The sequence below is a fragment of the Apodemus sylvaticus genome, chromosome 8 (assembly GCF_947179515.1).
Source record: "Apodemus sylvaticus chromosome 8, mApoSyl1.1, whole genome shotgun sequence".
Classification (NCBI taxonomy): domain Eukaryota; kingdom Metazoa; phylum Chordata; class Mammalia; order Rodentia; family Muridae; genus Apodemus; species Apodemus sylvaticus.
The window spans coordinates 108,187,294-108,200,714 of NC_067479.1; the positions used below are offsets into that span (position 1 = coordinate 108,187,294).

At 40.0% G+C, this 13,421-nt stretch overlaps 1 protein-coding gene across 2 annotated transcripts in view; it reads right to left on the reverse strand.

Moving 5' to 3' along the window:
• Positions 1-403: 403 nt before the first annotated feature.
• Fhit (fragile histidine triad diadenosine triphosphatase) overlaps positions 404-13,421 on the reverse strand; it is a 1,648,302-nt gene continuing 1,635,284 nt past the window's right edge. For both annotated transcript variants that reach the window (XM_052190252.1, XM_052190251.1), the window contains one exon: positions 404-711. In XM_052190252.1, the coding sequence (XP_052046212.1) occupies positions 700-711 (12 nt within the window). In that variant the 3' untranslated portion in view covers positions 404-699. The remainder of the gene's footprint in view (positions 712-13,421) is intronic.

Below are 13,421 nucleotides of genomic sequence, written 5' to 3' on the forward strand. Positions count from 1 at the left end.
AATTCCTGAAAATTGTTCTCTGACTTCCACAAATAGGCGTGTAGTGCATGCATGTGTGTGTACACATGCAATATATATATACACAAATAAAAGGAAATGATCAAAACCACAAACCAGTGCAGGTATCTGAGCAGCACATTGTGCTCCCTTTTTCTCAGAGCGACCCTGGCCATCATGAACTCCTTCAGATTCACTTTTCTGCGTCAATGGTAAGAAAATTTGACCAAGGAAAGGTTCCTGTGCTTTTATCTTTCATACCCAACAATTCTCTCCCAATCTCCTTTCTATTGTAACCAACCTTTGGCTCACAGGAAACACACTAGCTCCCAGAAAGCAACTTCCTCACTTATGCTGTTTTGGGGCCCCAAAATATCAACATTTACATTATCCAAAACACCAGGTAAATATTTTAACAACCACTTTATTTTCATCTAGGCTAAAGGACAGTGTGGAAATGTTACTACTCTAAGTTCCTAAGTGAGAAACTGAGGCAGACTGTCAATGTTACTGTTTGCGAAGCTAGCCTGTCTGCAATCACGATCAAAGCATACTGCCAGTGGCTTCTAAACATGCAATAACATTCTTTGCACAAGGCTGCAGGATCATGGGGGCACAATGCAGGGTAGTTAGTTTCATTTCCAATGTCGCAGAGTCCAGAAGAATGGGGTCCATTTTCTTATGCCTTGGGAATTGTTTGAGTTACTCTCGTGCCTGGAAATGACAAAACATAAAAATAGATGTTTAGTTAGAAACAGTAGCATTTCTTCTGAGGCATAGCAATAAATAAAATATAAGTTTGTTTACTGTTAATTTGTTAGATTGCCATTAGCATTTTATGGTAGATGATATTGAGGTGTGGGCAAGCTATGTGTAAAAAATGGTTCCTGACCTTTTGGTGCCTAGACTTATTCTCTGGATCCATGTAATTTCTTTGTCTTTTGCCCATCACCTATAATACCAAAGGTCAGCTGCAAGGACTCTTAAGACTCCACATCAACAATTCAAAGCTTATGTACACAGCAAACCAATTCAGCCTATATGGGCTATATAAGGAGACATGCCAAACATTACTGTTGTTGAAACTCTCTGCTGAGCTTTAGAACACAGAATTCTGGACTATGTTCCCTATATTCTGATTCAGCAGGTCTATGGAGAGTGCCAGGAATCTATTTCCAAACAAGCTTTGGCTGTGACTGAAGACATTGTCACCTGGATTTAGGGACTATTGAAGCACTGTGTGGCTGGCAGAATCAGCTTTACATACTGGAAGCATAATGAACCAAATATCTTAAGGACATGCTCCAGACCTTAACCATTTCTACTAAGATGATTAGACTTCTTCTCCTTGTCATATCTTATCTAGCAAGAAAATAACATTTCTTGATGGTCTAGTGTGGTGGATCTAAGTCCAGATGACCATGGAAATATATTTCACACCTCTGTACCTGCCATCTTTGTTGCAGACTTAACCCATCTAAACCTCAATAATTGGCCTCAGTAAAATGGGTGTGACCAGCAACTGGGAAGGCAGCCTCCAGTAGATGGGAGCAGAGTGAGAGAAGGGAAGACTTTATGAGCTATATTTCATAAAATTTGGGGAAGACTAGGGTAAAGATGCTAGGAGAATTGAGCAACCACTATGCATGTGATAAATGAAAAGATTTTGAGAAACACTGTCACAAATCACAGACTTTTCTAGTGTTTTCATTCTTAAGCCTTTTATCTACATGTATGTGTCTATGTAACTATATGTTGCATGTGTGTGTAAGTGCCTGAAGAGGCCAGAAAATGGTACTGAATTCTATGGATTTGAAGATGCAGGCAGTTTTGAGTAGCTGGTGTGGGTGCTGGGAACTGAACTCAGGTCCTCTAGAAGAGCATCAAGTGCTCATGACTTTCTGACTTATGGTTACAACCCCTTCCTCTATGTTTCTAAGAAAACCCAAAAGAAAATTGATTTTCCTTCTATGTCTGGCTTGCCATTTGTGGATTTGAGTTCTGCACAGAAGATGCAGACCTGGGATACTGGGATATGAAGAGCTAGCTCCCTGTTTATTTCAAGGGTTCTGTTTAAGGTTATCTTGGCTTTAGATCCATTCAAATTCACCTTGGTGAGGATACAAACATTGGCCTTTGGAATATGGAGAATTTTCGTAAGTCTAGAAAGCCATTTTCTGCAATCTGGTACAAAGTCAGAGAGCACGGGGTAATACAGGTCTGTATAATGCTCATGACACAGAGGCAGTCATTCATTTCTTTCCTCTGAGCACAAGGCTATACCATAGAAAAGGTAGGAGATCAGAGTATTTGAGCCAGTCAAAAGATTCTCCAGAGATGGGTCCTGTCCTATTCTCACACGACCTGGGACCATTTGCTGCTCTTCCTAACACTGCTACACTGCTTGCCTTGTCCGGAGATGTGGGTCATCTTTTAAACATTCATCACAGACTTGTAACTTGAACCATTATTAACTTTGAGTCAGAGGCACCTGTGTTGGCCTGAAAATGAATATGCCCTCTCCCTTCTTCTGACTTGCCTGTTTATGACAGATTTATGTCCTAGAAGTTTCTATCAGTATTATTTTTGTACATTGTAGCCCATGTTACTTCCACCACCTGTCTTTCACAACGCAGCTCTGTAATCTGAGTTTGCTCTACCTCTTTCTACACAGGACCCTTTGTCAGCCCACTCTCACCACTTCTATAACACATCTTTCACACAGCCTTAGCACCCACATATCCATCTGGCTTCTCAATGCTCTAAGCTAGTCACATTTCCATAGCTGGCCTGGAGCATTATGGGAAGCAGTGTGTACTTTTCATGCTCAAAACACTAGGTAGGCATGTAGGATTTGAAGAGAGATGTATCCAAAGGTTTGTTGTGTGCCTGTGTAGGGAGTGAGGCAAACACAGTGAGCAGGGGCTGCAGAGTCTACATAAAACACCCACAAATGTGCCTGGCGTATTGCAATACTCTCTCAAGACAGGTCTGTCTCTCTTGTTTGCATGACCATGGTTTCTGCCATCTTTGTAGACACTAAAGAGGCATCACTCAGTATCCAGTGACAGCTATGCCTCTACAATGCAGAGTGCAGATGGTGGCACACCCACTCCCCAGGTTTTAACATAGTATGTTCATCTTCAGGTCTTCAGTTTCCTCCCATGTCTGTTGCAAGATACTTCCTATCCATTCACATTGAGGCAGTGAGAGGTCAGTGATTAGAGGAGAGAGAGGAGGAGGAGCTAAGAGAGGTGAGTGGCAGAGAGAGAGAGGCTCAGTGGATGAGATGAGTGGAGCAGAGAGGGAGACATGGATATCCAGATAACTTCAGACATACTTCTGGTGTTTTGGAGAGGTTAGAAATATTGGGAAAAGACTTGTCATTGTAAATTGCTATTATGTAATTGGGAGTTTTATATATATAAAGATATTTTTGTTAACTACTCAAGTTTAAGAATCATGCTTTACCAGATACTTGGAAGGAGTGGTGCAGAGGCCTGGCAGTTTGGCACTCCTGATTTAATTTTTACCCACTACACATGTCACAGCTACCACTGACAGTAGAGCTTTTGATTTTTCTCAGGGATGTCATTGAAAGGATTTACTGACACGTAAACAGGGATCCCAGGAGGGAGTGAAGATGTGAATGGTTCAACCCCTGACATGCTTTCAGTCCACTTGGAAAATACTTTTAATAGAATGGGGCCAATACAGCAATGGCAAGGAGTCAGGTGAGCAGGCCTGGATACACGAGCTTCTACAACCATGGAGCTCAGCAGCCATGCATTCCAACTCAGAATTTTCAACTCTGTGTAGGTTCTTCATAGACATAGTGGCAGGTCAACTGTCCTCTCTCTCTAGAATATGCTTGAGAAATGACAGGGAGAATGGCATTATACTATCAGGCATACGTTCTTCAGGGTCATGAAAGGTAACAGAAGGGACTTTTCATTGCCCTGCATAGTAGGAGAGATATTTGCAGAAGGGAGCTTTGAATTTAGAAGAGAAATTAAAATGCCCCAAAGAAGACCAGCATCGACATTTTCAGAAAAGACTACAGAAACCTTTGTATCCATCTTTTCCTGAAACCCACAGGAAGGCTTTTAACATTTCCCCGTGTTCTGTTGTATGGTTCAATGGGTACAGTGGGCATCATAGGTGCCATTGGATCCTCCTGTGACTATGAACTGAGCCCCACTGATGTTTTGAATGTGAAACTATCATCGTGTTGCCCCATTTTCCATTACTTTACATAATGGGATCCTAAGATAAGAAGCATATGAAGTCAAAAGATTTATTTGGGCTCAACGCTTTGGAGAATCTGTCTGTGATCAGTTGGGCCTGTTGCTTTGGCTCATGATGAACTAGAAGCAAAAAGGACAGAAAAAGACTGGAATCTCATGAAAGCCCAATGAACCAAGCAGCTCAGAGGACTTTACTCTTTAAGGGTCCAGCACTTCCACGTAATGCCAAGTTGGGCATCAAGCCTCCAGCCCCTAGGTCTTTAGTGGACATTCTAGACCCTAATGGTACATTCATGAAGTTCCAGAAACCCTTTCTCCATGCTGAGTACATTGAATGTAGTGTCTTTTTTATCAAGTGTACCAAGGAGGTTATTTTCTCCTACTTCAAACCCTTTTATGCTCAGTCCAGAGGAAGTCCTCTTCTATACTGAAGCTGAGATGACATTTCTATGTCTCTCTCCTGTAGGTGTGCCTGGGTGGAGGCTGCTCATAGACATACTCTGATAGTGTGCAAAGGGAGACTTGGACGCAGAGCCTGGCGGGCCTTTCCTCTCTTTACAGTAATGGTTCCACACTTGCTTGCCCATTAGGATCACCTGGGGAGGTGAAAACGTTTCTGTACCAGGCCCTTTCTGAGTGATCTTGATCTGAAGAATGCAGAAAGTGTGAACCTGTGGATAGAAATTGCTAGACTTGATGGTGACGAGGTCCTCGCCTATCTCCCTGTGCTTCCATTCTAAAATGTGTCTGGATAGTAGCGTGGCTCAGCCACTGAAGACAGAATTCACACAGAGTATTTGTTTTCCTTATTCACATGACAAGAGCCACTGATGTCTTTGCAGGCCCATGGAGATTAATGATATGCTATGCTTGGCTTTAGTAACAGGGCTGAGACAATAGTTTGTTATCATTGCTGTGTATGCGTGTGTGTATGTGTGTGTGTGTGTGTGTGTGTGTGTGTGTATGTATGTGTATATGTATGTGTATGTGTGTGTGTGTGTTTGTGTATGTGATCTTAGCAGTCCCTTAATTCAGGCTGTCCAGTGAGCCATTTAGGTGTCCCTAACCTGTTTTCCTCATGTGTGCCTCCCTGTGCTGAGATAGGCATATACCATGACACCTAAATGTTTTATAGGTTCTGGGGTTCTAAGCCCAGGCTGTCATGCTTGCATGGCAAGTACTGACCGATCCTTCTCCTCAGGCCCAGAACGGTATTAGAATTAGGGTACCACATTTACCAGTGACACAGCCTGGAGACGTTTACAGAAAACCTATTTATTAATCCTCTTTTAGAAAAAGTCTTAGCTCCCAGCAGGCTAGTGGGGCAGGCAGAGCAGCTACAGAACTGTATTCGGCTCACACCAAAGTATGGTGAGCAATTTTCTAAGGGCAGGGCCCCCTGACCGCTCTTCTTCAGCTTTTTCTTAGTACACTGGCCTTTAAAGCTTATACCACAAAAGCCAGTGGTGGCAATGTGTTAAAGTAAGTGGGTAAAGGAAAAGCTGATGGAGAGATGGCAAGGATCAGGGAGCCTCTCTGATTAGTACCTCCGAGACGATGCAATTATATTTCATTTCCTTTGAGAGATAGGAAGGGGTTAGGCCAGGTTCACTAGCAGAAACCCAGCAGCATGAGTGTGAAATTTGGACAGTAGGGCAACTTCTACGCATGCTGGTAGATGCCAAATTATGTCTCTGTAGCATGTTTCACATGCTGATTAATAACAACACTTCCTGAGATGTCCAGGGGCTAATTAACTTTCTATTCAACAGGGTGTATTTCCCAGTCTTCACATCATGAATACAGAATCCAACCTAGAATGCAGCCCTGTATACCACAGGGCCAAGCCTCTCAGAAATCAGGGTTGAGACAATCGCTCTCTGGCAAGGCTGGGGCTCACTGTTGTCTGCTTAGACAGTGACCATGGACTATGAAAATCAAACTCTAAGAATAGGAAACTCTCAGGAAAAACAGCCTGAAAGCTTGGCACTCTGAGTTGTATACTCAGGTATGTCTGGGGTTGTCTCTTCTATAAATTAAATGGTGTCTGCCTTGAGCTTGGTAGTGGGATTAGGGAAAAGAACAGGCAGGGGGACTCATATCCCAGCTTGGACACTTCCTGTTACATCCTATAGATAGGCGTCAAGGCTCTGTTGCCTGCTTGCGGTGTTTCTACCCATCTCCTGGTGTCTGCAGCATGCCCAGCAGGGCCTTTTCCTAAAAGAACCATTCTTTCCTTTGGGCGTATGAAGAACAGATTTTAATTGTCTCCAAATCTTCTGCTGACATCACACTTCTCTGCAACCCAGTCAAAACGGAAGAAGAATTACCTTCTATTCACTTGTATCTTGCAGGAGATAAACTAATTTTGAGAAATTCCCTATAATGGGAAGCACTTTCAGACCCTGCAAATGGCCAAAGATGAAGCTAAAAGTCATTTGTGCTTTGTCATTTACTTTCTGTGACAGCTTCTTCTCATGTTGCTTTTTGAGGGTGACTTTCTTTCAGCTCATTCTTTAGAGCTAACTCATGTTCTTCTGTTATAATGGCATTTAGAGCCAAGCGTGGAAGAGGCTACCTTTGATAATTAATGGCTCTAAGAGTCAGCTAAGCATGTCATTTAATTAATGGCACTTGTGTCTGGAGTGTGTACAACTCTGGAGCTGAATATGAAGCACGATTGCTGAAGTGGGTAGGCACCCACTCAAGAATCGTCACACACGTCACGCACGTTTATAAGGCTTCAGCACTTTCAGCTGACTAAGGGGTCAAAGTGCCCACCCCCTTTCTTCTTCATCATTTAAGAGAACTGGTGTTAGTGAAATTATGTTCCTTTTCCTTGTGAGTACAGATTTTAATGCAAATAAACCTTCAGACTAATGGATGATTGCTTATTACCTTAGAGCAGGACATTTCAACAAAACCCAAAAGGTGGACCTTAAGTGGTTGATGTTTAGTGTGAGTCCAGTGGTGAGTGAAGTTGTGATCAATCTCCATTACTCACAAGTCCACGTTGCAATTGAGTCAATCTTGGAATCAAAAGCTGAAGGAGTGAGGGGACTAGAAAGGTTGCTCAATGGTTAATGCTCTTGCCATAGACCTAAGGTATGTTCTTATTGTCCATGCTGGGCAGTTCACCACCACCTATAAGTCCAGCACCAGGGAATCCAACAACTTCTGGCCTCTGATGTCATCCTCACACATAAACTTTTTTTTAAAAAGAAAATGCTTATTTTTTAAAAAGAGGGGCAATTGAAAACTGTAGTAAAACATGGATGATGCATGAACAGAGACTATTTTACTTCCTCAGACTCTAGTCTCTGAACTGTAGATAGAATATTGCAAAACTTACTGCATTTCTTTTTCAAAAATCAAAATGCAATCATCTTTACTCTTCTTTCTAGTCCCAAATTTCTCAGTATGGGCATTAATGGTGGCAGTATCAATACTAGAAGAGATAATTGATTGCCTCCTTTTGGCCACTCGAGGTTTATTCTCCCTCAACCTTCCAAAGCCGCAACTCTATCTTAGGGATATAAAAGTTCAGTTAAACATACCCTGCACCAATCTACAAGTCCATCTATATTCAAGGAAGGCTAGAGTTAAGGGATGAAGGGAATAGGGATTACCTTAGATTGGGCACTTGAGAAACACTTTTCTAAGCAGGAGATATTTGGGCCTCATTTAGAATGGAGGAAAGAAGGAAGGAAGACTGTTCTAGTAAGAAGAATGTCTAGGCTACATTGAACCATGGGGTAGGTCAGTGTTTGATGCAATCCTATACCAGTAAGAAGCAAGAAGGTTAGGGAAAACATTGTGGAAACTGCTGTGGGGCATGAAATGGGACTCAAGTGATCTATCTATAGGGTAGTGGGAGACCATAACTTTGCTTTCTATTGAAGTATCATGATCTTAACTTTATTTTCTGTTTAAATTCATTCTTTCTATGGTATGACCTTGGGGGAACTAGAGGATATAGAAATTTATTATGAGTCAGACTTAACAGGTTACATATGATATCTATAAAAAGAAATGCTATTTTTAATTGCAGTATTCTGAAATATAATCTTACCCAGAATGAGGGAATTCTTAGATTTTTTCTTTCAGAAAATGCTTTTTTTTTTTTTATAAATTCTTGCACTATTTCAAAATTCCATTGAGTCTCCCTTTTTTTAAAAACATTAAAGAAGTTGAAGCTAACCATACACTAGCTCTTGAGAAATTCCTGAACAGACAACAAATCTTCAGGGAGAGTAAGCAAAATTTTCATGAGAATATTGGGGGAAAGGAGAGCTTTAAACCCTAGGCATGGTCCTCAAAATAAACAGATAATTCAAAAATCTTCATAAGCTAGGAAGAGATGAGTTAATATAGGGAGAATAGCCAGCTTCACAGTGCTCTACAGAGACAAGGCTGGAGCTCTCTAGAAAGTTCCCCTTTCTGGGAGCTGGGACTCAGGTTCATTGTTTCTAATTAAAAGATGATTTGGATTCCAGAATGAGCTTTGAGTTCTTTAAGGCAATACCACATCAGCAATTTGCAACTCTAAATGCCAGCGGCTCAAAATTTTGCCTCATTGGAGAAAGATGCAGACCTTTTGGGAAATTGGTAAGAGCATCTAATTGCATTCAACATCACTTTTTGCCATCTTAAAGGAGTTCAAACGATCTGCTGGTTTTTATAGACCTCCTTGACCTAAAGATATCTGCTGGCAAAAAAAGAATCTTCTGTTGAGCTCTTTTAATGCTTAATTATTACAAGATCTATCATCTAATGCACTGACTCCCACTCTTTGAAAAAAATTTAAATACCCGTTAAAATTCATTGGCTAATTCTAGATCATACGGTGGCTCTGGGAGGGCATGTGATGGGGGTTTTAGGGGAGCAGAGGGAGGTAGATAGACATGATTAATAAAATGTCAACTGGTTTATGGTGTGATCAAAGTCAGAAATCAGTTAGATCAGAGTTGTGGTGGACAGTGTACTAGTGATTTACCTGGGGTTCACATGCAGACTTTCTTGTTCTTGTGGTCAACCTCCTCCTTAAGAGCTCCCATCAGCTCTTATGGGGAAGGATAGCTACTGTGCTTGGTTTGAAATGAGTTCTTAGCAATAGTTTGTGATTGCATTATAAAGCCTCCCATTTAAAATCACCACTGAGGAAATAGCAATTTATTCCCTTGATATAGCTAGGAATCTTTTATGACAAGCAACATGTCCCAATGTCAAAATCTCCTCTTGATGAAAACTGACTCAGCACCTTTTTTTAACAGGCTGGACCTCCTTTTTCGGTATCTTGGCTCCTATCACTGTGGACGATTCTTCTGTCTCGGGTTTCTCCCAATGGCGAGTGGGAGACTTCTTGAAGCCTGAAGTTGTCAACATCCTAGTTAAAGGCTTCCGGATCTGTATGAATGCATCATTGTGGAGTGAGGTCTCTAATTTACTGTGCTGAGGTCATATGCTATGACATGTTCTTCATATGGAATTGATAATTCCCAAATGAATTATCTGGCATCTTCCATTCCATTCCAATTCTCTGATTAAATCTCTCAATGACCTTCCGCATGTTTTCTAAGAAACAATGGCAGATTCTCCAAGACCCTCTGTCTAACTGAAGGATCTGGAATGGAGCCCCTAGGTGTCTTCACTGATTTAAGAATGCAGTACCTAATGGATTGCCATCAATATTGACAAGCTATGCTTTATTCCTGGTTATCTAATGAAGTGTGAGTTTTCAAGTTCATAATTGGAAACGTGAGACAGCGTTATGCCTCCAGCAGATGGCTGTGATGGCTGGCTAAAGTGACATACAGGAAGCCTCCAAATGCTGGCTTTGTTCCTGAAGTTAGGGATGAATTAAGAAAAAAACTGTATCTTGTTCCTCTGCTTCCTTGGGTAATTCCAGTTGTCAGTTAGCTAGGAATCCTTAGGGACAGATGTTTCTCCAAAGACATAGCAACTGTGTTGTAAAGGCTAAAGGCCTGCTCCAAAGTTAGATAAACTGAACCTTGAATTTTCAGAGTTCTAGGACAAGTCACAACTACCACTAGCTTCCATTCCTGCTTCTGAAAGCCCAGGAAAATTGGAGCATCACTGAGAGGTTTGAGATTAAGTCTATGAAGTGCTTAAAACAGGTTGTTCATAATAAGTTCTTCTTACATAGCATCATTATGAGTCATTACTAATAAAGTACTCTCTCCACAGTGGTCTCTCCTATTCACTTTAAAAAATAATCCTGAGTTTGCCAGTGTAGCTTCTTAATGTCAGGGAGGATGGTGGTCAGGTGAGGTGGTCAACACTCCCATGTTCTAGAAGTATATCTGCAAAGATGCCATGTTAACAATTACTCTCTTGTTCTGACTTAGGCCTATACGCAACAACTGAGTATCTAGCCAGCAATTAGGCAGTACAGTACAGTCTAGCGCTCCATTTCCCTCTCTCTTTATTGTTGTTATTTTCTCACTTATCTGATTGTTTTTGCTTCTTTTTCTTGAACTATAATACACACAGAGATAAAAACTGCAGACAGATCATATCTGGCTTACAGAATTAATACAAAACAAGAAGAAATGAATATCTTCCTACCTCCCATGCCAAGAAATAGAACATTGTGGGCCCCGGCCTACCTTCCCCAGCTCACATCACCCTTCCCTTTCCCTTTTCCCTTTTCCCTTTTCCCTTTTCCCTTTTCCCTTTTCCCTTTTCCCTTTTCCCTTTTCCCTTTTCCCTTTTCCCTTTTCCCTTTTCCCTTTTCCCTTTTCCCTTTTCCCTTTTCCCTTTTCCCTTTTCCCTTTTCCCTTTTCCCTTTTCCCTTTTCCCTTTTCCCTTTTCCCTTTTCCCTTTTCCCTTTTCCCTTTTCCCTTTTCCCTTTTCCCTTTTCCCTTTTCCCTTTTCCCTTTTCCCTTTTCCCTTTTCCCTTTTCCCTTTTCCCTTTCCCTTCCCTTCCCTTCCCTTCCCACCTCATTCTTAGTTAGTGCCTGACCTCTGTGGTGACGGATTCATGCATTACCTTCTAATTTTACCATCTCAGTAAGTGTCCGTAAGCACTGGAATAGATGTTGCCCAGTCTGGGGACTTGTGTGGTCCTGTTCTTCCATATTCTTGCAAGCACTTCTTACAGAAACTTTGATAACTGCAGTAAGCAAGTCTGGGACTTAATTCTGATCTAAGCTACATTTTGCTGCTAGCTAATAATAAGACATTTCAACATTCCTTTTTTTTTGGGAGGGGCTAGTCAAGTTCCTCTTTAAATCCAATTTGTTAACCTAATCTCTTTGAATTAAAAGAGATTTTTTTTTCTTTATTGGTGACTTGTTAAAGCTTTTCCCTATATCAAATCATGAAGGTAATCTCTAGACTATCTTAAAAACTTCTATTGTTTTATATGCACATTCTGAGTTAAAATTTACCTGGAAACAACCTTTATATACAATGTGAGGCAGGGATTCACTTTATTAATTTTCTATGTGGATAGCCAATTTTCCTAGAACCATTTGCTGAGAAGATTTTCCTTTCCCCAGAGGCTTGTAGTATCATTTTCTCATAAATCAAGTGTTCAGATATGCCCACATCTCATTCTGGCTTCTTAAATTGTTCTGTCCATCAGCTTAAATTTGTGCCAATATCATAGCCCCGAAGTATTTTTAACCTTGGCTTTTGTTGTTGGGGGCAGATGTTAGTTTGTTTAGGTTTATACATTTTTACAAAGAGTTTAGGGTCAATTTGTCACCTTCACCAAAACCAAACCATAAAATTTTGTGTTTGCATGCCCCTGAATTTAAAAAGTGACTGAAGAAAATTGAGTTTTCATAAAACCATTAATTAATCTCTTTGTTTATTTAATTCATCTTTGACGCTCCTTAATATTTGATACTTATTATCTAGAAGATTACATATCTTTATTTTTAGATATATGATTTTTTAAATTAATATAAAACTTAAATTAAAACATTTTCCTTTCTAACTATGAATATAGAGAAATTGGAACTGTGTATATCATTTTTACATTGAAAGATCTTTCTAAGTCTATTGACTAATTCTAATGAATTCCCCATATTGGGAGTTTGTGAGCTATCATCAAATTGCCCACAAATAATGACAGTTCTGTTCGTCTTTCATTCCTTCTCATTTATTGTGTGCTGTACATTTCCATAGCACATATGTCAACAATGATCACTATGATATCATTGTCAAACCAGGATTGACAACATTTCACCCTTACTGACAAATTCCCTTACAGTTGTACCAAAGCTTCAGTATTTATGTAGATGATATTTTGATCTATAGTTAAATCCACATCTTCTGAGCTGATCCTCTCATTTCTAATCTGAGGGAAGGTATTATTTAATACTGTACCACAATGTAGAAGCCATACTGATCACTAACTAATATTGTCCTCTTGATAACTGTCTGAACATATAACCCATGTGTGTCTGTCCCCCACCTAACTGACATCACTTAATGCTTCATCTTTTCCAGGTACCATTAGGAAGTAAACTTCTTTCTGTTCTTCTCCTGGTTCGTTGGTTTTCAGGGTAACTCTTAGAATCTTTCTTTCCCATTCCTGCTTTTTCTCTTGTGCATGGAAGGTTAGACCAATAAATTTCTCTGTGCCTTATAATATATGTGTTGGAAAGCAGCTTGAGTTCTCTAATCATTATTAAATTATTCATACAATCTTTTTCATCTATGAAGTCAGATCAATCATATTTTTCTAGAAACATGACTATCTAATCCAAAATTTCATATGTTCTGTCCTAGTTTTACTCCATATATTCTCTTACTCTTTTTAGCAACTGCACTAACTATACAGAAGTTTGCCTTTTTATTTTTAACACTTGGATTCCCTTGGTGATTTCTCTTTTCAAAGCATTAGGATTTGGTCTTTTTGATCTTTTTTTATGTGATTATATGTGTGTTTGCCATTGTATTGTTAATCTCTATTATCACCTTTTGTATAATTTCATGGTTCTCTAACTGTTCATAATGGTTTCTATAATACCTTTCTGCTGTTATTTTATTCAATAAATGCATTAAGTCATAATTAAAAGAAAATTACCCTCTAAATGCTTGTCTAGTTGTCTACAAGTTTTAGCTGTCTTCATTCAGCTAAGAATAGTTTTTTGTTTGTTTTATTACTTTTTCTTTGTAATTCCATTAATATGTCTATTGATG